The sequence below is a fragment of the Heterocephalus glaber genome, unplaced genomic scaffold, assembly GCF_053883595.1.
Source record: "Heterocephalus glaber isolate CG9 unplaced genomic scaffold, H.glaber_assembly_v1.0 deba00001569, whole genome shotgun sequence".
NCBI lineage: Eukaryota > Metazoa > Chordata > Mammalia > Rodentia > Bathyergidae > Heterocephalus > Heterocephalus glaber.
In genome coordinates this window covers 8,213,895-8,236,255 of record NW_028258354.1, presented here as the reverse complement: position 1 = coordinate 8,236,255, position 22,361 = coordinate 8,213,895, and the positions used below count along the sequence as shown (strand labels likewise).

Genomic DNA, 22,361 nt, shown 5'->3' with positions numbered 1-22,361 from the left:
CTTAGGAAACCCTAGCTTTCTCAGGAGCCTCGTTCTAGTAAGACTCTCCCTCTATATCTTTAACTTTAGCCTACTCAACTGCCTTTCCTTCCTGTCAATGCTATAGTCTCCCAAAGTTCCTTCTTCAGCCCTGATATTCTCACGCTATACACTCTTATGCCTACCTCATCTATTCCTATAGCTACTAATATACATTAACTCACGCTCCTAAATTTGAGATTCTAGAGTTCCCTCTTATGTGCTAAGATTATCTTTTTCAAACACATACTGGGCAGTTTCACTTGGATGACACACCTACTTCTTAATATATTCATGACTACTCATTTTCCCCCAAAACATTTCCTTTTTTTCCTGTATTCTTTTTCTTAGCAATTTACCTATTTCCCAAGCCAGTGGTGACAAACCTACAGCACACACCTGCAGCAAGCTGTATCACTGTAAGCTCTAAAAGGTTCGCCATCACTGAACTAGGAGATATCACAGATTTCACTCACTCTATTCTCTAAAAGGTTACCATAATCTGATAATTTCATCTGCTAAATCTCTTTCACTCCTATCTCAATGCAAGCAATCTCCTGTTTATTTCTACAACAGCTTTAATACAGGCAATCATCACTTTTTAAAAATTGTTCTCTTTGTCTCAATCTCAATACCCTCTAGTTCTTGCCACTAATAATGTCAAGATGTGACTAATGAGTTTAGTCATAAAGCTTCAAAGAGTTTTAACTGCTCCCAATCATCTTGAATATGAAATTTATTTTACATGAACTATAAACCATATATGCTATTTTTTCTGGCAAGCATAACACCTACTCCCCACCTCCCATCTTCTATTCATCCTACAAAACTCAGCTCAAGGATGACAAACTTTCTCTGACCACACTTTCAGGCTCAGTTAGATCACCCTCAGCTGTTTCCACAGCATAGTGCTGGCAAACAGGAAATGTATTTTGTGAAATACATAAACAAAAAACTTCAGGTTACTGCCTCTGGAGGCCACTGAAATCAATTACATAAAAATGACTTTAGAAGGCTTCAAAGTCATTTTTAAAGCAAAGAAAAAATTCATATAAATACCTGCAAACAAATCAGCTACTTCAGTTGTACCAAAAACTACTCTGAAGCATGAAAATTTATATTTAAGGACTAAGAAAAGCAAAATAAGCAGGAAAAAAGGGGGAATAAATTTATTGCTGTTAAGGGCCAGGGATTTAGCTCAGTGGTTTCGCCGCCTGCTGCTTAAGCGCAAGGACCCCAGTTCGATCCCTGGTACCAAAAAAAAAAAGGTTATTGCTGTTATTATTTAACCGCTACCTTTAAATAACAGAATGAAATTATAGCCACTACAAGAAACAATTTATGCAAAGAAGAGATTTATAAATGAAAAAAATAAAGTAGGGAACACTATGTAGCAAAATCCAAAGATAGGAAATAAGTATCAATAAATAAGACAGGACTCATTAGTACTCTTCTCCTGTTCTTTGAACAAATTTGAAATCTTAAAAATTCAGCTTATTAAAACAGTTTACAGCTAAGTATTATAACCAAAAAAGTACTAATATTAAAATTTTCATATAGGGCTGGGGATTTAGCTCAGTGGTTCTGCCGCCTGCCTCACAAGCAAACACAAGGTCCCAAATTCAATCCCAGAACCACAAATAAAAAAATTTTTTCATATAAAGACTAAAAATAAAAGATCTCACTTCATTCTAAATTACTGTAAAAGTACTGGAGAAGGAGACCTATCTTTGAAAGCCCATATGCAATTGATCTGTATTATATTAAGTTCTTGAGTACTTCAAAATAAGTATTTTTCTGATAATACCTGTAAAGACCCTATAAAGACCCAGCATAAAGACCCTGGAGATTATTAACTAGCAAACAAATCTACAGATGGAAAAGCTTCTTATACTTAAAAAAGGCTTTGCCTTATGGTTACCTAGCACCCTATAGAACAAGACTCAAAAACTGCCATTGCTATTAATTTACCAGGGAAACTTTAATTCTCCCAAAATATTTCTTGAAGGTCAAGCCTTCCTCTAAAAGCAATCACCACTATTAGGCTAATTATTTCATCCTTATTTTAAACCTGTGACACAAAGTAAATTCTCAATTCTTAAAGTAGAGCCCTAAATAAGTACCACTGGTTAAGAAGTCAAGATTCTTTCATTCAATAAATTCTTATACAGCAGGCACTATATATAAAATTATGTATCAGAGATAATCACAAGAATTATTTTCACTGTACAGCAAAGACTAGGCATAATTACTAAATATTTCTCTAGCCAGTTTTCAAGTAAAAGCTTATTAGCTTTAATGAAGGTCCCTAGATGAGAAACGGACTGAGTCCTAGAACTTTGTAAGTGACCTGTTCAAAACTTTGAATACATTTTCCAGTAGAAACAACATAATAATAGCAATTAAATTCTCAAGTTAGCCCACAAAGGCCTATAACACAGAAGAACCACACTTTGTATATGAATTATTAGAACTGGAAAGTCAGTTCTAGTAATTGTTGCTGAAATTATAAAACAGGATTTGATATTTTACAAATGAGTTTCTCTTACAATTAAAACAACCTAATTCTTTAAAACAAACTAGTTCTTTAAAATTACTTATTACTTTGAACAGATGATATAATGAAAATCAGTATCAAAGCAAAGACTATTGATTAAATACCTGAAATAAAAGGTATAGTAGCTATCGCCCAAAATGGCCCACCTGGCTTCCATTACCAGGTTCCACTGTGTTTATTAAAGAAACACAAGAGAATTTGTTAAAAACTGATAGAATCACGCTGGACTTAATGGCTCACACCTGTAATCCACACCCATAGCCCAGCACTCTAGGGGCTGAGGCAGGAAGATCACTGTGAGTTTGAGGCCAGCCAGGACCACATAGTGAGTTCAAGGCCAGCCTGAATTGCACAGTGAGACCCTATTTTAAAAACAAAAACAAAAATCCTGATAGAACCAAAACACTAACAAAAAAGTTAAAATTCATTAGAAGCCTAAAATCCAAATTTTCTTAGTCAAGTTTTAATTATAGAATCTTTATAATAATGAAGCAAAACATTTAAATACCATAGAAATAAATCCTTTGGCAAATTTTTAGAGCAAATACTACATTACACTGCAGGTAGATCAAACTACACTAAGGAGAAATAAAAATTTTTAAACTGTACAATAATATCGCTAAAATATCTAATTTCAAAAAATAAGAAAAAAAATTAAGGAGTTTTTTTTTTTTTAACACTTTAAGAGTTAACACGGCATCTTAAAAGAAAAAGTCAACAGTGATTAAATGTTAAAAATTTCAATTCAGGAACTATTATGGAGAAAGAATTTTATTTGTACATATTAACTTGAGCTTCTCTTATAATATCCTTTTCCGCTCCACACATAATCTTATAAAACCACAATTTAACTATTTTATAGCTGATAAAAATCCTGAAATTGCAAGAGGATAAAATATATTGCTAGAACTTAAATTCAGATAGACAGTAGTTGCTTTGACCCCCAGCCCAAACTTCCCACTACATTACTGTTCAAAACAAGGTTTAACATAGTCACTGTGGGTCTTTAATATTTGCTGTAAATTAGGTGGCTCTGGATAGTTTATTAACAATGTGTAAGTAAGCTTACACATTAATTCAGTAAGCTGAATTACACATCCTAAAAAGAAAAGCTATTTCTGAGTGATACATTATCTGCACGAAGACCACAGATTTCAGCATAATAGGTGATGTTAATTTTTAGGAGCAAAACACGTAAGTTTTTCAACTCTGGTTTGACCAGTTTCGCGTTTTTAAAAGGGTCAAAAAAAGGGGGGTTCAACACACCTAGCTGAATTAACTGAATCGGCTTACTCCACGAACTTCATTCCAAAATCAAGAAGACAGGAGCGTGGAAGTAATCAGTAATCAGTAATCAGTCTCAGACCTCTCAAGCGGAAACTACAAAAAGCGCTTGTGGAACACCCCACCGATTCCAATCTGCAAAGGTGAGCACGGAAAGAAAGCGAGAGGGCAGAGGCCGGGGTAAAAGACTGGGTCCAACCGGACCAGGGGTGCTCACGGCGCCTCCTCCTGACTACGGCCGGAGCTTACCTCTTTGACAGGTGGGAATTTCTTCTTGCACTCCAGTGACAAGGCCCGCAAGTCGCTCTGCATATTCTCCAACAGCTTCTTCACCGCCTCGGGGCTGTTGGTGCCGGACATGATCCCCCCAGGTCCGAGCAGATTTCTGAGCTACACAAGCAAGCTCAGGCACTGTCAGCTCCTCTGGGCGACGCGCAGCTCCCCTCCGGCGCCCCCAGGCCCGGGTGCAGCTCGCCTCTTGGGCTCACAGGACTCTGCCGGGCCTGGGCTGCGAACCCGGAGCAAGCCGAGGGCCCCGCGCAGCCTCCTCGTAACACCCCCTATCCAGACGGAGGCGCCCCCGCAGTCGTCCCGCCCAGCTAGGCTGCGCCAGCGCTGGCCAAGAAGCCTACCAGCCGGGCAGGTCCCTCCCGCTGTCGCGGGCCCAGCCACACTAGGCGTCACCAGTCAACCGAGTGAGGAGCTTCAGCTCTGGCTCCTCAGGCTCCTCAGGCTCCTCAGGCTCCTCAGGCTCCTCAGGCTTGCCGACGCCATTAGCCGAGTCGCCCACAATTCCGAGCGCGGCCCGGACACGTCAGCCACACTTCCGGGCACCGTGGCCACCGCCCCCGCGGCGGCCAACCCGGGTGGAGAGGCGCTGCGGTGTGGGGCGGGGCGCTGAGGGATGAGGTGGAACGAGGTGGGAGGGGGCGAGGCGGAGTGGGCGGGGCTCTCGGCGGCCGGGTTCCGGATGACAACGTGTGCCCAGACTCAACCCCGGCCTTCCAGTAGGCAAAGGGCAGAGTGCGCGACGTCGAAATTTGCCTCCTTTCTGGTGACAAGTGTCTAACAGAGCCCCGGGATACTCTTGACGTACGTTTATGTTACATTCTATTTTGGTGTGTTGAATTAATTTTAACTTTACCCCCCCCCCCCCGCCCCTGTGTTGGGAATGGAACCTAGGGCCTGGCTCGTGCTGGGCAAGCACATTGATCCACTCCACCTCTTCAGTTTGTGTCGTTCCTTTTCGTTTCTGCCTCTGCCACCCTCTGTAGTAATGACTCCAAATCAATTTCTACTTCCTGTTAATCCCTCCCACACACACTCCCGGACCTAAATTCAGGCTCTCCAAGGGTTTGTACCAAGTGCCATTAGTCCACGCACTGAGGAGTAGGCTCTTATTTTCCATATTTGTAAAATGGCAAGCAAGACTACCCTCGGCTCTGAAACTTCTGCTAGCGTTTTGTGTCACTCACTGATAGTAAAAAAGAAAATTCCTGCAATGTGCCCTCCCTGTTTATTGCCCATCTCTCCACATTAAAAGGAAACTCAGGCCAGTTGGGCTTCACTTATTTTTTTCCTATTCTTTTCTGTTTGTTTCGTGGTGTATCTCCAGTGCCTGGAAACAGTAAACATTTGTTGAAAATACTGTAATACAATGAGTTTTGAGGCTCAAATAAAGAGCCAATGTAAAAATACCATCAGTAGAGCTAAGGTGGCAAATGTGTCAAAAGCTTAAATTTTCATCTGTGGCCTCTCCAAAGATCCAAGTTAGTCTATTTTTCCCCAAGACATTTTGCAGGTGCTGAGCAGTAAGCAAAATAACTTCGGTTTTTTCCTTCAGATAAGTAAAGAAAAGATGTGGTAATCATAGGCAGCTCCTAGAACAGTAGTTTGGGTCATTTGTGCGTGTCACAAAATTTGTGAGAAACAGGGCCAGGGACTTAGCTCAGTGGTTCCGGTGCCTGCCTCACAAAATTTATGAGAAACAAAAGCTGGACAGTTCCTATATTGTGAGCTTCATGTATTAAAGCCTGTAAACGTGGCGGGGAGGGGGGGAAGCTCAGATGGAATCTGTCAGACAGTCGCGGGGAGGGATCTTAAGGGCCAGGAATTTAGCTCAGTGGTTCCACCGCCTGCCTCGCAAGCTCAAAGTCCTGAGTTCGATCCCTGGTACCAAAAAAAAAAAAAAAAAATCTTCAAATAATAGGTCTAGTAATCTGCTCAAGCTCTTGCTCAATGTCTTTCCCCATATAGACAACTTTTCTTTTAAATTTAAATTTTTTATTATTAGTAGTTTGACTCAAAATTATCTTCAGAGTCTTTCAAATCTGCGTTATATAGAGTTGAGGAAATGTAGTTAGAATTCACTAATTAAAAAATACTTAACGATGATTTGAAAAGCCAAAGTTTTCTTACTAAGGTGCAACAAGTACCAATTTCTAGAATTCTGAAATTTTCTTTAAAAAAGAAAAAAGACGGTAGCTGGGTTGGTGACAACATGCTTGGAATCCTTGATACCCAGGAGCTGAGGCAGTAGTATCACAAATTCAAATTCAGAGACAGCCTGGGCAACTTACCAAGACTGTCTTTAAAGAATAATAAAATAAAATAAATGGGGATGCAACTCAGTGGTAGAGCACTTGCCTAGCCTGTGTGAGTCAGTAGGTTTGATCCCCAAGACTGCAAAAGATGAAAATTAAAAAATAAATAAAAATAGCCATCTATGTATATGTGCCCAGAAAGACTGTACTCTCCCAGAATCAGTATATGGTTTTATGCCAATATTAACCAAGTTACCAAGGGTAAAAAAATTTTTTTCTACAAGTTGAGAAATGAGCTAAACTTAGGAGTTAGCATACCAAAAAAGTCATTTCTCCATTACTAGCAAAAAAAATTCAAATACATATTTTTGTTTTCAAGTGTGTCGAGAATATACTGTATATTTTCAAAATTGTAGCATACACCCTATAAATGTTGGTATGTTGGTATGGAAAAAAACTGACAGCAAAATTTGTCTTCAATAAAAATTATATTATTATTTACCTGATAAATTTAACTTTTATTACCATAAATAATGTTTTCACAGCATAATCACATACTAATTAAGTTCCAGGCGCTGAAGTCAAAAATTCCTACACGTGATTCTCAGCTCTTTTGGTTAGTACCAGGGTTACTCTATCAAATTGCTTAAACTCTCTGATCTTCACTCATCCTTATTATGTACTTCCCCACTGCTGTAAAAGAAGAAAATAAAAGTGCCTTCCTCATGAGGTAGTTATGAAGTTAAATGAGACAGTGCAGGTAAAGCACAATACTTGGCATACAGTAAGTTTTGAGTGTTTAAATTTTATTATCATTATTGTTATTACAGGTGCTCGGGATTGAATCCAGAGACAAATGTTTTAAATAGGTGTTAGTAAAAGAGAACTGTTTGATGGTCATCACTCACACTCTGTCATTAACTTCTACAAATTTAATTACCACTGAGTTTTGTTCCTGATGTTCAAACTTCTACATGAAAATTAGAAAAGCTGTGCCTTTTTTTAGTTCTTGTTATGAATCTTTTAGAAAATTTATTCATTTAACAATGAGCCATGTATTCATAGAATATAAGAAAATGTGTTTAATGTCATTGTGAAATATCTACCTCTGTTTAATGATGAAATACAAATTGTCTTAGTTACTTTTCTCATTGCTGAGACAAAACACCCTACACCCACAAGTAAGGGAGGACAGGTTTATTTAGCTCACAGTTTGTAAAGGTTTCAGTCCACAGTTGCCTGGCTCCAAGGCAGAGTAGCACATGCAGAGTGGCAACAGTTCATGGAGGATCTAAGGTAGCAAAACAACAAGGGAACCAGCGTCTTTCTGCCCCTTTTATCTTATCCAGACTACTGGGATTAGGGCAGTGCCAAACCAATCAAGTGTACTGGTTTAGTAATCACATGTCCTTAACCCCAGCATCACATACTCTAGATTCAGCCACCTCTGAAAAAGCTACTTATGACCACATGAGGCCTTGGCGGGGGGATATCTAGACACAAACCATAACACAAATATTACTTTATGTACTTTTCTAATTGTTCAGTCCCTCAGATATTACCAAAATTCATTCAATCTCCTTTAAAATTTTTCTTTTTCCTATTCCTTACATATTAGTGTTTCCCACACTTCTATTTTCTGTTCTATTCAATTTTGAATGATCTTTAGCAGATCGATGGCTTCAATTACTACCAATCTAGTACTTATATTACCCTCATATAACCCCCATAGGATATATAGTGGCATATATCTATATATCTATATATAGAGAGATAGATATATCTCCCATATATATTGGTCATATAGTGGTATATATTACCCTTATATAACCCCCATGTTGACAAAGACCAATGAAAAGTCCAGATTAACAGAAATATCACATCACAGACACCACTTGAGTTTACGTATGTAAGGGAAACATAAAAGAATTAGTTACATTATCAGCTGAAATGAAAGTGTAAGTTTCTAAACCTTCCTGATACTCAGCCCTCTGGAATACAAAACATCAGACCTTCTGGAAACTTTCTTTCATAGTATTAGGCTTATATACATAAGGCTGGACTTGTCCTATCCATAGCCTTCTGTAGATCCCACTTCACCTGGGTAGTCTAGTTTATCCATCTCAGTTATGCAGAATACAGTATGACAGCTACTATAAATTATGGAGGATATTTAAACATGAATAAAATTTTTTCAACTTCCCTAGGCTAACACAGCATCATCCAAGTATATTCCTGAATTTGGCACTGTGGAAATAAAAAATAAACTGTTACCTACCTATCTCTGAAAGTCACAATGCCAAGCCTTTATACATAAACTTATAACTCTGGAACACTAGAGCACTTTTCTAAGATCTAGACATGAACATTCAACTGCCCACGTACATCTTTATTTGGAAGTCCCACTGGTATCTCATATTCCTCCTTGAAAATGAGTTAATCCTCTTCAAACATTGCCTTGCTCAAAGAAAGTCATCACCATCATCTATTGCCCAAATCAGTAAACTAACAAACTTCACTCTCTGCTCCCTCATCTCCTGCATCTAAGATGAATCAAATTCTGTTGATTTGTCCTTGTTTGTAACTTTCTAATTCATCCAATTTTCTCCATTCTCATTAATTTACTCCTCTCTTCTGCTACCTCGTGGTATCTGCTGCTTTTCTTTTGTCTCTGTTTAGCTTTTGCCTCTCTACTCTACCCATTATGTGCTTTCTCTTAACGTATCACATTCAGATATCTACAGAGAAAGAACCTAAGTAGCATATCTATGTAAGTGGACTGTTTCTGGGACTACCTCCTAGGTCACTGAAAAGAATAGTAGTCAACTGCCATTGAAACAGGTCATACCCCTGGTCCAAACAGCTAATATTAGGTGCTTCATTTACATGGTCAGTTTCATCTCACATGATGTGAACATGGGCATCTAGGATAAACAAAACGCATTGGAGATCAGTTTGTTGTTTTTTATAACATGCATTTGTGCATTATTTGCATTCTAGTAGTGACTCACAAAATAATTTCAGTAAAAAAAATTTTTAAAGTTTTATATTAAAGATCGCTGCCTTGTCAAAAACCTGGTCCTTCATTCTTCATTGCTACTGCCATTCCACACAACAGGGACCAATTTTGATGTGCTTTACCACATATAATAAACATTTTTATGTTTTTAAAGCTATTACAATAAAGAACCAAAAGGTTATACTTCATGTAAGTATGGTCCTCCATATACCTGGCACAATACATCTTTTCCCAAATAGTTGCCTCCTTCCTTTAAGAAATATTTGGTGAGTGAGTGAGCAAATCCTGTGACTAAAATGAGATCTTATGTCTTCAAATTTTAAGACCTCATCTATAAAAATACAAGCCATTGTGAAAACAACTCTATGTGGTGTATGGTGTAGACCTGAAGTACATATCTCAAAGCTTTGAACAACTTTCAAATAAAGCTTGATTCACAACTATAAATTCTTCTTGGGATCAGTGAAATTACTGTAAAATTCCTAGCACAGGGCATGACTGGTGTTTGAGAAGTATTAGCTCCTTATCCTCTTAATACAGAGCCCAGAGTATCCAATGAATGTTTTCCCTTACTAAATGGAGTTTCATTGTAAGCTATTTTGGAGAAGCTAATTTCATTTTAAAAATATTGGCAAGGCCTCAGTCAAATGGTAGAGTAGAAATCTCCACAGACCCAATACCCTACACAGAAACACCACAAAAATAAGCAAAATCTGTCAGAATCAACTTTGCTGTATTTTCATAGTTGAGTTCTTAAAATTTAAAGACATAAATCTTATCTTAGTTACAGGATTCACTCACTCAATCACTCATTCACTTACCAAATAGTTAAGGGTTTAAAACAACCAAATGAACACCAGTCAGGGAAAAAGTGACTCAGTTGAGAAGAAGAGCCTATCAATTATCCTCTCAAAAGAACAGGTATTGGTTTTATTTTGTTAACTTTTTATTTTAACATTTTCCTATCATTAATTTCTATATTTATCCTTGCTGTTTTCTTTATTCTCATTTCTCTGGGTTGCCTCTGTTTTTCCTTTTCCTTCCCCAGGGGTAAATAATCATTTGCTTGCTTTCTGTATTTCTGAATCCCTAGGGATTCCCAGATGCCACTCCTGCTCTTGGAAATATTTTTAGCTGTAGGTACTCCATTGTGGAATTGAACAGAAGCAAAAAGACCAGAAACCTACTTAGGTTTTACAAAACTCGATTACCAAACAAATCTACTTGTAGAAACTGACATTGTTAAACCCTAAAACAGCCACTTTGCTCCCCAACTTACACCAGCAAAAAGTGGGCTGTGAAAGCTGCACAGGCCACCAAGGAAGAGCCACTTCCTCATTATCCTTCTAAAATATAGCCCTGAAGGGTAAGGGGCAAGAAACAACCTCTTTATAGTGGAGAGCTGGGAGCTTCAAAGTGCAAGAGACAAGGGAAATCTTTTCACACAGCAAGACCACAGGGGCCAGATGAGCCAACAAAGAAACTGATTTTACTGCCAGGGAAGAGTCTTTGATCCTCTTACCTGTAGATACTTTGTTTTTTGTTTTTTGGTACGGGGGATTGAACTCAGGACCTTGCACTTGCAAGGCAGGTGGCAGAACCACTGAGCTAAATCCCCAGCCCCACCTGTAGATACTTTGAACAATTAATTTCCCAGGAAGAGTTTTTGTCATAGTTTTGTTTTTTTCTTTACTATTGTACATTACATAGCTTGTCTTTTAGTTGATAGATCTCTTTAACGAGGAAGTCTCAAACAGACCTGATGGAGAAAACAGTACATCACCCAGAGAACCTGAACTCTGATCTGAATGCTGAAAATGGAAAAAATTCTGAGGTTGTTTTCTTAGCAATATAAATCCACTTTTATTTAGATCAGTCAGTTGCCCAAGTAGAAAATTACATTTTCTAGCCTTCTGTGCATATAATAAGATGGTTAATTTTGGGTGTCAGTTTATCTGGATTGAGGGATATCTAGATGGTTGCTGAAGCAGGGTTTCTGGATTTAAGGGTATTTCCAGATAAGACTGCCACAGGAGCTGGCAGACTGTGTGTAGAAGACCATCCATCAAAATGGGCCAGTTGGCTGGGGTCCTGGATGGAAAAGAAGGCAACTCCCATGTTCTTTCTCTTTTCTGGATTGGGATGCTTTTCTCTCCCGCTCTTGGGTATCAGAACTTGCACAAAGGCCTTTGGTCTTAGACTGGGGGCTACACCACCAACTTTCCTGGTTCTCAGGTTGCTGGACTTGGACTGAGCCATTCTACCAACATCTTCAGCTCTTCAGCTTGGGAAAAGCCTATCAAGGGACCACTCAGTCTTCATGATCCTGTAAACCCATTTCCCTAATAAGTCCTCTTTCATACATCCCATTGTTTCTTTCTCTTCGGAGAGACCTAATGCAAATAAATTCTGGCCAATGAGATATAAGAAGAAGTAGGTAGCTAGGACTTTGAAAAACTTGGCTGCAGAATAGTTTTGGCCTGTTTGCCTTTCCTTCTGTTTGTTACTTTGAAAACAGATGTGATGCCTGCCAAGCAGCCATCCTGTGATCTTAGAGGTAGAAACCTCATGTCAAGAATAATGGAGAAAAAAGGCTATCTTCTGAGACTTTGCAGAGTTTTGTTAGCTCCTGACTACCTATTTCCCTGATCTTCCATTATGCAGGAACGTTAGCCCTCATCTATCACTACAGGTGGGTCTCTATTAGAAACAACTGAACACAATTTGTAATTAATCCAGGTATCTTGTTATTTAAGTCTATGAGCACAGAGTCCTGTAAGATATCGGTTACCTGGTCTAGTAGCCTGTATTGCAGGTGGGACCAAAGCCTCTAGTTTTTATTTTTCCTGATGAGTTTAAACTGGGGCAGGAGGGAATAGGAGAAAAAGGAATGCGCACCCAGGGCAGAAGAGCCTAGGCTCTTTGCTGCACCCTTTTCTGCCGTGACTTTAGACAACCTTCAGATTCTTTTCACTTCTTTAAAAGAAGCAGTGGGGGAATATGACAGTTTCTTTATATGGTGATCCATTAGTTCTGAGGATTTTTCACCAGTGTAGAGGGAGATGAGTTTGTAGCCTAATGTTAAAGATGCCAGGCACAACGGCTACATTTCTTGTTCTCTTCAATTAGAATACAAGTCCAGTAGCACCACCTCTGACTGTTTTCTTTCATGCTGCATCTCCAGTGACTAGCACACATAACATATACTAATGAATATTTATTGAATAAATGAATTTCAAGGTGTTACACAGATAACACCTCATATCAAGAGTTGCTGCATTCCTTTCAGAAACTAAATTGTAATAGAGTTATCTCTCAATGCCCAGAGTACTCTGAACTTCCCAGAGTCATAATGAATTCCATTGGTGAAGGATGTATTCTGTAGTTTGAGTAGCATATCAGCCACAGAATATATCAGCTCAGGCTGTTATAACAGAGTAACATGAACTGAGTGGCTTAAACAACAGATATTTACTTTATCACAGTTCTGGAGGCTGGAAGCCCAAGATCAAGCCTATGCTCTTCTAGTCAGTATTGGCTTGAAATTCACTTTGAAATTAGGATAGGTTCTCATGCTTTTTTCTTGTATGGAATGTTGTTTTAATTGTAGTATTGTTTACTAAATATGTCTCATGTGTACAGCATATTTTTTGCTGAGTTTTGCTTCTTGATCCATTCTGCCAGTCTATTAATTGGGGAGTTGAGAACATTCACACTGAGAGTTATTACTGAAAGGTATTGACTTACTCCTGTTATTGCATGATTTTCCTGTTGCTGATTTCTTCCCTTCACACCTTTTGCTTACTCACCCTACCTAGTATATTCATTCTCTTTGGGGGTTTTTATGTTGTTTTTTTTAAAAAAATTTTATGTTTGGCATTGTTGGCTTCATTGTCTTTTTCTAGGATATCCTTAAGAATTTCTTGTAGTGCTGGTTTGGTGGTCATGAATTTCTTGAAGTGTTCTTTGTCATGGAAACACTTCATCCCCTTTCCCCCAAAAAAGACCTAGCTGGAAAATAATCAGCCTTGAAAATGCCTTATCTGCTGTCTTAGTCACTTCCTCATTGCTAGGACAAAATAACTGACACCTGCAAGTTAAAGAGGGAAAGGTTTATTTTAGCTCTCAGTCTATAGAGGTTTCAGCCCACAGTCAGCTGGTTCCAAGGCAGGGCAGCATGGCAAAGGTCATAGTGGAGAAGAAACAGTCCATAGCATGGTAAGCAGTAGGTAGCAGCAGCAATCTTCCTTTTCCCTTTTATTCCATTCAGACTATAAGCAATTTGTTGGTGTCACCCACATCCAGGTGAGCTTTCCCATTATCCATACCCAGAACTATGCTTAACCAGTCCGTGGACTAATTTGGTCACCACACACCCTTGATCCATATTCACACACCCTAGATCCACCCGAAAAGCCTCACCTATGAGTTCATGAGGCCTTGAGGAGGACATCCAGATCCAAGCCATAACACCTGTCATCACTATTCTCTTGCTCAGTGCTGCTATGTAAGGCAGGTAAGACAATGACAGGCTGATTGAGGCTGGCATTTTTGGGTTTTTTTTTTAGTTGTTGTTGTTGTTGTTGTTTCCCAGTACTGGGGATCAAACTCAGGACCTTGTGGTTTTGAGGCAGGCAGTGGCACCACTGAGCTAAATCCCCAGCCCAAGGCTGGTGTTTTTGATCTCTAGTTTTCAATGCTAATTATTTTCCAGCTTGTTCTTATTTTCTAGGAAATATGATGTTTCTTTATCAATTTTGAAAGAAAGTTTTGCAGGATATATAGGTCTGGGTTGCAAACTTATCTTTTAGGGCTTGAAACACTTTACTTCAAGGTCTCTGGGCCTTTAAAGTTCATGTTGAGAAGTTTGCTGTAATTCTAATGGGTTTACCTTTACAAGGATTCACTCCTTTTCTCTAAGAGCTTTTAAGATTCTGCCCCTTTGTTGGGCTTCTGGTATATATTGACTATGATGTGCCATGGAGAGGTTCTCTTTTGATCATGGCTATTTGGGGTTGTATATGCCTCACTTACCTGTATGTTTAATTCTTTCTCAATATTTGGAAAGTTTTCTGCTATTATTTCTGTATACAGGGTTTTTTTTGCTACCAGGATTGAACTCAGAGCCTTGTGCTTGCAAGGCAAGCACAGTGCCACTGAGCTAAATCTCTGATCCTATATACAGATTTTTCAAAGGTCTTTATGCTATCTTCTGATTTTTCACTTGTTCTAATTATCTTAGACTATTTTTCATTTTCTCTTGTTTTTAGGGTATCGCCATGCAATTGGTCTTTGAAAGCATCCCTGTTGTCTAATTCTGTTATCCTGTTATCAAATTGGGCACTTCTGCTTTCAATATACTACTATTGTACTTTCAATATAATTTTTAATTTCCTGGATTTCTTTTGGGAATATTTTCATGGACTCTAGTTCTTTGCTCAACTGATCATTTATGTTTTGTATCATTTTGTTTACCTCACTTAAACTCTTTTTAGTGTCTTCTGTAAGCTCCTTGATTGTTTTATTACCTCCATTATCTGATTAGTTATATTTTCTATGAGCACACTGAGCACCTCATTGATCTGTTTTTTAATTTCCTCTGTTATCTTTTTAAATAATTTAGCCATGTAGCTTTTGCTGTCTTCCTCATTGATGCCCCATGGATTGGCTTTGGGCGAGTCCTGAAGTGAAGTTGTTTTTTAGTTGTTCTGAGTTCTAGATTTAAATAATCCCTTCCCAAAGTGGCTCCTGATCAACCCCTCTCTGGTGATATTATGGGCACACATGCTTGAAACCCTCTCTGGATGTTGCTTGCTGTGTGGAAGAAGTCTACTTGGAGTAAAATCCCATGCTGGTTTTTTGTAAAATTTAATTTTATTAGTACATGTTTGCAGTGCATGCAGTTTGCAATCATCTTGGGGAGTGGTTACATGTACATATTACATCTTCCCCCTTCCCCCTCTATTGGACGATATCTATTCCCTTGTCCCTTTCTATCCATCTTTTATCATTTTGTTAGTACTTTGCCTCACTCAAATGAGGACACCCATTCTGTTTTTGCAGTTCACATGGGCCGTGGGCTCTGCTACCATTTCTTCCCAGCTCTCTCAGCTCTGAGCATTTACCTTGTTTCTTGGGAGCTTGGTTCCCCTGCCCACAAGCCTTGAAAGCCAGGGAGATCATACAAATTGTTTCTTTTTCCTCTGCATTGTGGACCATTTTTCCAACATCTCTGTAGCTTCCCAATTTTCTTATTATTTCCTTCTTCATTCCTGGCAATCTATTTCTTTTTTTCCTTCAACAAATTATTATTTTCTAGTGTCTGAATTCCAGGTCTTGGAGAGGCTGAATTTTGCTACCAATCACATCTACATATTTTTTTTCCTCCACATTTGCCTAGTAGCTAGCAGGATGAAGGGGGAAAAAAGGAAGTATGTGCTCCTTCTTTCAGGGAATTTGCTAGATTTTCCACATTATTACACATGTATTCCCTGGCTTGAACTTAAGTCACATGGCTACACCAGCCTGCGTGATCATGTGCTAAGCTATTATTGTGATGTTACTACTCAGAAACAAAGGTGGAATACTGGGAGTGAACTCTCAGTCTGCCATAAGCAATTCTTCCATAAGCAGTGTGATGATTCCATTTTTCTTAAAGACAAGAAGACCACAAAGATACATAGCAAAGCATTAACACTGGTTGATGGGATACCATATGAGTTTTACTTTTAACCATTGTTATGATTTAAATTTGAAATGCTCCCCAAAAACTCATATGTCAAAGGCCTAGTTGGCAGCTGATGGGCTTTCTGGGAAGAGACTGGATCATGAGGGCTCCAGTTTCTTCAATGCATCCATGAAATCATAATTTGATGGCATTATCAGGAAGTGATGGAAGCAGGAGGTAGGGCCTAGTTGAAGAGAGTAGCTCACTGAGACATCCACTTGGGGACTATATGTTGTCCCCACCCCTTTCTCTCTAGCTCTTTCCTCTGCCTTGCTCCTCCACCATGATGTTTCTGCCTTGCCACAGGTCTAAAAGCAATGAAGCCAGCTGACCATGGACTGAAACCTTTGAAATCATGAGCCAAAATAAACCTCTTCTCCCTTAAGTTGTTTTTCTCAGTTATTCTGTCACAGCAACAAAAAGGTAACCAACACAGCCATGTACTGTATGAGTCATTTTTTAAAAACTGAACATGTATTTTTTTTTTCTGGTGCTAGGGATCAGACCAAAGGCCTCACACATGCTAGGCAAGTACTCTACCACTAAGCTACACCCTTCAGCCTTGCTTGAACACATATTTTTTTTAAATATTAAAGATATAATACTCAGGACTAAGACAAAAAAAAGGAAATTGAGGGCTGGGGAGTTAGCTCAGTGGTTCCGGTGCCTGCCTCACAAGCTCAAGGTCCTGAGTTCGATCCCCGGTATCAAAAAAAAAAAAACACAAAATAAAACAAAAAAAAGGAAATTGAAAAGTATTCTTCTCTGTACCAGATCTATTTGCTTTAAGGAAAGCTTAAAACACACAAAATAAAGGCCAGGGATTTAGCTCAGTGGTTCTGCTGCCTGCCCTGCAAGTGCAAGGACCAGAGTTTGATCCCTGGTACCAAAAACAGAAATAAAGCACACAAAAACTACAGAAAGCATTACAACAAGTGCTGGATGATAATTTATATTTTATAAATAAAATATAAAAATATTTTATGTAAAATATTATAAAATAGGGCCGGAGATTTAGCTCAGTGCTTCTGCCGCCTGCCTCACAAGTGCAAGGACCCGAGTTTGATCCCTGGTACCAAAAAAATATATATATATATAAAATATAAAACAAAATGTATCTTTTATAAGACAATTAGCAAATAAGGAGATGAATGGTGAGTTCCCTGGAAACCTATAAGACAACTTTTAGGCAAAGTTCTGAGTTGGGTCTTACTTCTAGAAATGCATGGCCCCTGTTGTAAAATTGAGAGTGCAGAAAGCCATGAGAAGAGAGAGAGCAAGGTGTTTCCTCTGGCTTAGCTGCTATCAGTCTGAACATGCCCTATAATGTCCACAGTCCTTGAAAGCAGTGGACTGTTGAGGCTGGGACTTTAGCCTATTCTCTGCAAATTTCTTAAGTGAAAACTCAGGGATGTCTGATACCTGAACAGAATATATTTTTTGTTTCTCCATATCTGTCCTCAAATGAGAATATCTGCTGAACATAAAGGCAAAAGTTTTTGTTACCTGAAATTCCAAGAGGCCAATCCTTGTAAGACAACAAAATCACCAGTCATAATCAGTAGAAATTTATTCTAATATACCAATTTCAACACAATACCAATAATCATTTTTTTCTATGCTGCACCAATTGTACAGCTAAAGAAATTGAAGATCTCATATATAAAGTCAGAAGCATTTTTCCTTAGCATGGTCTTAACTCAAGACTAATTGCAAGAATTTAGAGCTGGATACTTCTGCCCCCTGGTGACTAGAGTTGACTACAGCCAGACTCTCAAATTAACCATAGTAACACTTGAAACTCTCAACTTTTCTAATAAAAATAGCCAGTTCATTGTGTACTCTGATAAGTAAATTTCTTACTTTATTTCCTTTCAAAGGTACACAGAACACCTTGCATTTCTACCTTCTCCTCTTGTTCAAGTATTGATTTGTTACATTATATTGCAAGAAGTAGTGACAGTGCTTTTCTAATTCAAATATAATCACCAGCCTAAAATAGTCCCTGGTACATCGAAGGTGTCCAGTAAATGTTTGTTGAGAGAATGAGAGGAAGGCAGGCAGAAAGATAGGAGGGATTGAGAGAGGGGGGAGGAAGAGAAAGGAATTATTTTTTAAATCTTTTCATTAGTACATGTTTGCAGTACATGCAGTTTACAATCATCGTAAGGAGTAGGTATGTGTACATAATACAGCTTAGTTCTTTTTCTTTTAATCCCCTTCCCTCCCATTTCCCTCTCTTCTCTAAATCCCATTCCCCATTTTCATTCTTGTTGATATTATTTATTATCTCATGTGTATGACATTCACTGAGGTTATTAGGTTCCTGTACATGGCAATCTTTGCACTTATTTTCCTGTCCCCTTCTCTCTCCTCTCACCCATGTTCTCTTGGACTCCTTTCCATTTGCAAGAGATCTATCCCTTTGTTGCCTTCTATCCATCCTTTATTGTGTTCTTTGTATTTTGCTCAAATGAGAGCTACTATACAGTATTTAAGCTTCTGTGTCTGGTTTATTTCATGCAACATTATATTTTCCTATTCTTTCAAGGATTCTCTACTTAGGAGAGAGATTTACTTAAAAAATACTTATATTACTCTTGTGTATGCTAGGAATAGGGTATAGGAACCCAAGTAAGTTGGCACCACTTAGGAATTGTGAGGCACTTCAGAAATGTTCCTATATGGTCCTTATAATAATTCTCTAAAATAAATAGTATTACATGTATTACAGATAAGGAGACTTGAGCAGGAAGAGATTAAGTTAAGTTCCCCAATGCTAAATACTAAGTTTTGGGGCTGGGATTTGTACCCAGGGAGCTTGGCTCCACAGTTCACACTATTTTTTAACAATATTAAGTTGTGTCTTTCTAAGTGATGTGAAGACAAGGGAAGAGCAGAGACAGAGGAGTTTTAGGAGTATTTCTTAATTTTAAAGTTCTTACTTGCCAGTTTTTTTTAAGTCCTTATTTGCCAGGTTTTTAAAACAGATGTAAACTATTGAATATTTGCCCCCAAATATTGTTAAATACATTATCTTGCAGCATATCGCTTTCAAGTTAAAATGTCAGAAACAAACACCAATATTTACTATTCTTTTAAGGAATGTTATATGATGACACATTAAGGCATAAATTCTTTTGGCTTATAATTTCAGTGTGAGATTATGATTAAGCTACATTTTACAAAAATATGGTGTAGTCAAACTTTAAAATTTACAGATAAAGGCAGCTTAATACTGCCACAGAGAAGTACGTCTTTTAACATATACAACTTTCAGGCCACAGTTTTGAAGGTCTGAAGTATCAAGTTGGTTTGATGAATTAGTTGGTTGGCACTTATGAACACATTTATTGCCTTGCCATCTTTAAAATACGTTTTCAGAGTATCACTGAAACTTTTGGAGTACTTTGCAAATTATTTTGGTGTTCAAGTGCCCTGTGGTTCTGGTATTGGTATTTCTTTAAGGCATTATTCATTGTATCATGTTCTTTTATTGCACTAGCTATATCCTTGATTGTCTGCAGAAACCTCACTCTGTCATTGATCTCATCTGGGATCTTACTGAGAATTTGTTTAAGTCCTTGTGCCTTTTCATTTAGGTCCTGGGGAATTCTGGCTCTAGTCGTTCAATCATACACTCTTCTACATCATCAGCTGCCAAATGAAGAAGAGACTCTGTGAAGTTAAATTCTACACTTTTTTTCTCTAAAATTTTCATAATGATGTCTTGTATGAGACCTGGATTTTTTTTTTTTTTTTTTAGACCTGGATTTTCTTTTTCAGCCTTAATGAAAGCGGCTCTCAGTGTCTGAGCTGCAGACAGATTTACTTGATATAATTCATTAAACACAGGGTACATGACTGCATAGAGAGGCATAGAAACCATGGAAGTGGTCATCTCTTCTATTGTCATCCTCATTCAAAAGCCAACTACAATAGAAAAAGCAGTGCTAAAATGCAGGAGAATCTTCATTCACTGCAATATTTCTTTTTTTGTATGAACTACCTTTGGAACTATTTCTGTTGACCATGGACAACAATTTCCTGTTTCTTTATATTCCTAATTGTGCGTGATGTTATTTTTTTTTTTGTATTAAATTCTTTTATTGGTACATTGTAGGTATACAACACAATTACATTTCTCATTGGGAATTGTACCTTTACATAATGCATCTTGGTTCTTATTTTTTCCCCATTCCTAGCCCTCCCTTCACGTCCTCCACCCTTCCTTATATACAAAGACTTTATTTCCATTTTTTCCATTTCTCATCATTTTTTCCTTTCCCTTCTTTCCTTTCCCTGGCCCCTCCCACTACCCCTACCCCTTTGGACCTTTTCTTCCTATTTTAAATTATCAATTATTCATTCTAATCATTGGTACATTTTAGGTATAGAATATAATGACATTCATCATTGGAAATTTGCACCTTTACATAGTCTCTCTTGGTTCTTATTTTTCACCCTTGCCCAGCCCTCCCTTCAACCCCTCCAGTCCTCCCTATTTACAAAGATTTTGTTCCTATTTTTCCATTTTCTCATATTAATCCCATTCCCTTCTATCCTTTCCCTTAGCCCTCCCACTTCCTTCCCCTTTGCCGCTTTTCTTCCTATTTCACATTACCTATTATACATTTAGTCCTTATTTACACTTTCAGTTTCTCACACCAGAGAAACTATTTGGTATTTACACATGTGTGTCCTATTTATTTCACTTAAGAGTATTGCCTCAATGTGAATCCACTTAGCTATAAATGTCTCTAATTTCTCATTTTTTATGGCTGAGTAGTACTCCATTTTATAAAAAAAACACATTTTCTTTATCCAGTCTCCAGTTGATGGGCATTTGAGCTGTTTCCAAGTTTAAGCTATTACAAACTGTGCTGCTGTGAACATGGGTGCACATATATCACTGTGGTATGATTTTTTTAATTCTTTGGGGAAGATACCCAGGAGGGGAATAGCGGGGTCAAATGGGACTTCCAGTCCTAGTTCTTTGAGGTATCTCCATACTGATTTCCACAGTGGTTGCACCAGTCTACACTCCCACCAGCAGTGGAGCAGGGTTCCTCTTTCCCCACAGCCCCACCAGCATTTGTTATTGGTTGATTTCATGATAGCAGCCATTCTTTCTGGAGTGAAGTGGAATCTCAGCGTTGTTTTCATTTGCATCTCTCGAATGACCAGTGATGTTGAACATTTTTTCATGTATTTATTTGCTATTTCTACTTCTTTGTCTGAGAAATGTCTGTTCATTTCAGATGCCCATTTTTGGATTGGGTCTTTAAATTTGGGAGGTCTGATCTTTTTAAGTTCTTTATAGATTCGAGATAGTAGACCTTTGTCTGAGGAAGAGCAGGTGAAGATATTTTCCCACATTGTGGGTTGTCTCTTCATACTGCTGGTGGTTTCCCTTGCTGTGCAGAAGCTTTTTAATAAGAAGAGATCCCATTTGTTGATTGTTTGTGCTAGTTCATGGGCAACTGAGGTTTTGTTCATAAAATCTCCTACACCAATGTCTTCAAGGGTTCTACCTAACCTCTGTTCCAACTGGTTCAGAGTTTCTATTTTAATATTTAGATCTTTAATCCATTTTGATTTTAGTTTAGTGCATGGTGAGAGATATAGGTCTAGTTTTAATCTTTGGCAAGTTGAAACCCAATTTTTCCAGCACCATTTATTAAAGAGGTGAGGGTGTTTGGCTCCTTTATGGAAGATGAGATGGCTGAGTGTGTCTGGCGTTGTTTCTGCATCTTCTAATCTGTTCCACTGGTCCTCAAGTCTGTTTCTTTGCCAGTACCATGCTGTTTTTATCACAGTAGCTTTGTAGTATAGTTGCAGGTTGGGGATTGTGATACCCCCTGCCATGTCTCTGTTACCTAGAATTGCTTTTGCTATTCTGGGTCTCTTCTTGCTCCAAATGAATTTTTGGATTGTTTTCTCAAGGTCTATGAAGTATGCTGCTGGGATCTCAACTGGAATTGCATTAAATCTATATAGCAGTTTTGGAAGTATGGCCATTTTCACTATATTAATCCTTCCTACCCAGGAGCGGGGGATGTCTGTCCATTTTCTGATAGCATCTTCAATCTCTCTTTCAGAGTGCCATAGTTTTCAGAGAAGAGGTCTTTGATTTCTTTTGTTAGGATGATTCCTAGGTATTTCAGTTTTTTGGATGCTATTGTGAAAGGAATTATTGCCCTATTTCTCTCT

The 22,361-nt window shown here is 38.3% G+C and overlaps 1 protein-coding gene, 1 long non-coding RNA gene and 1 pseudogene across 7 annotated transcripts in view; 1 reads left to right on the top strand and 2 right to left on the bottom strand.

Moving 5' to 3' along the window:
• Positions 1 to 4,722, bottom strand: part of Mon2 (MON2 regulator of endosome-to-Golgi trafficking) — a 98,053-nt gene extending 93,331 nt beyond the window's left edge. For all 6 annotated transcript variants that reach the window (XM_087192343.1, XM_087192344.1, XM_004861135.4 and 3 more), the window contains exon 1: positions 4,109 to 4,722. In XM_087192343.1, coding sequence (XP_087048469.1) covers positions 4,109 to 4,219 — 111 coding nt within the window. In that variant the 5' untranslated portion in view covers positions 4,220 to 4,722. The remainder of the gene's footprint in view (positions 1 to 4,108) is intronic.
• Positions 4,723 to 4,804: 82 nt separating this feature from the next.
• The window catches only part of LOC147823723 (uncharacterized), a 115,371-nt gene continuing 97,814 nt past the window's right edge, over positions 4,805 to 22,361 (top strand). Inside the window, exon 1 of the long non-coding RNA XR_015443413.1 lies at positions 4,805 to 4,951. This is a non-coding gene — a long non-coding RNA (uncharacterized LOC147823723). The remainder of the gene's footprint in view (positions 4,952 to 22,361) is intronic.
• Positions 12,874 to 21,309, bottom strand: LOC147823724 (programmed cell death protein 10 pseudogene; annotated as a pseudogene).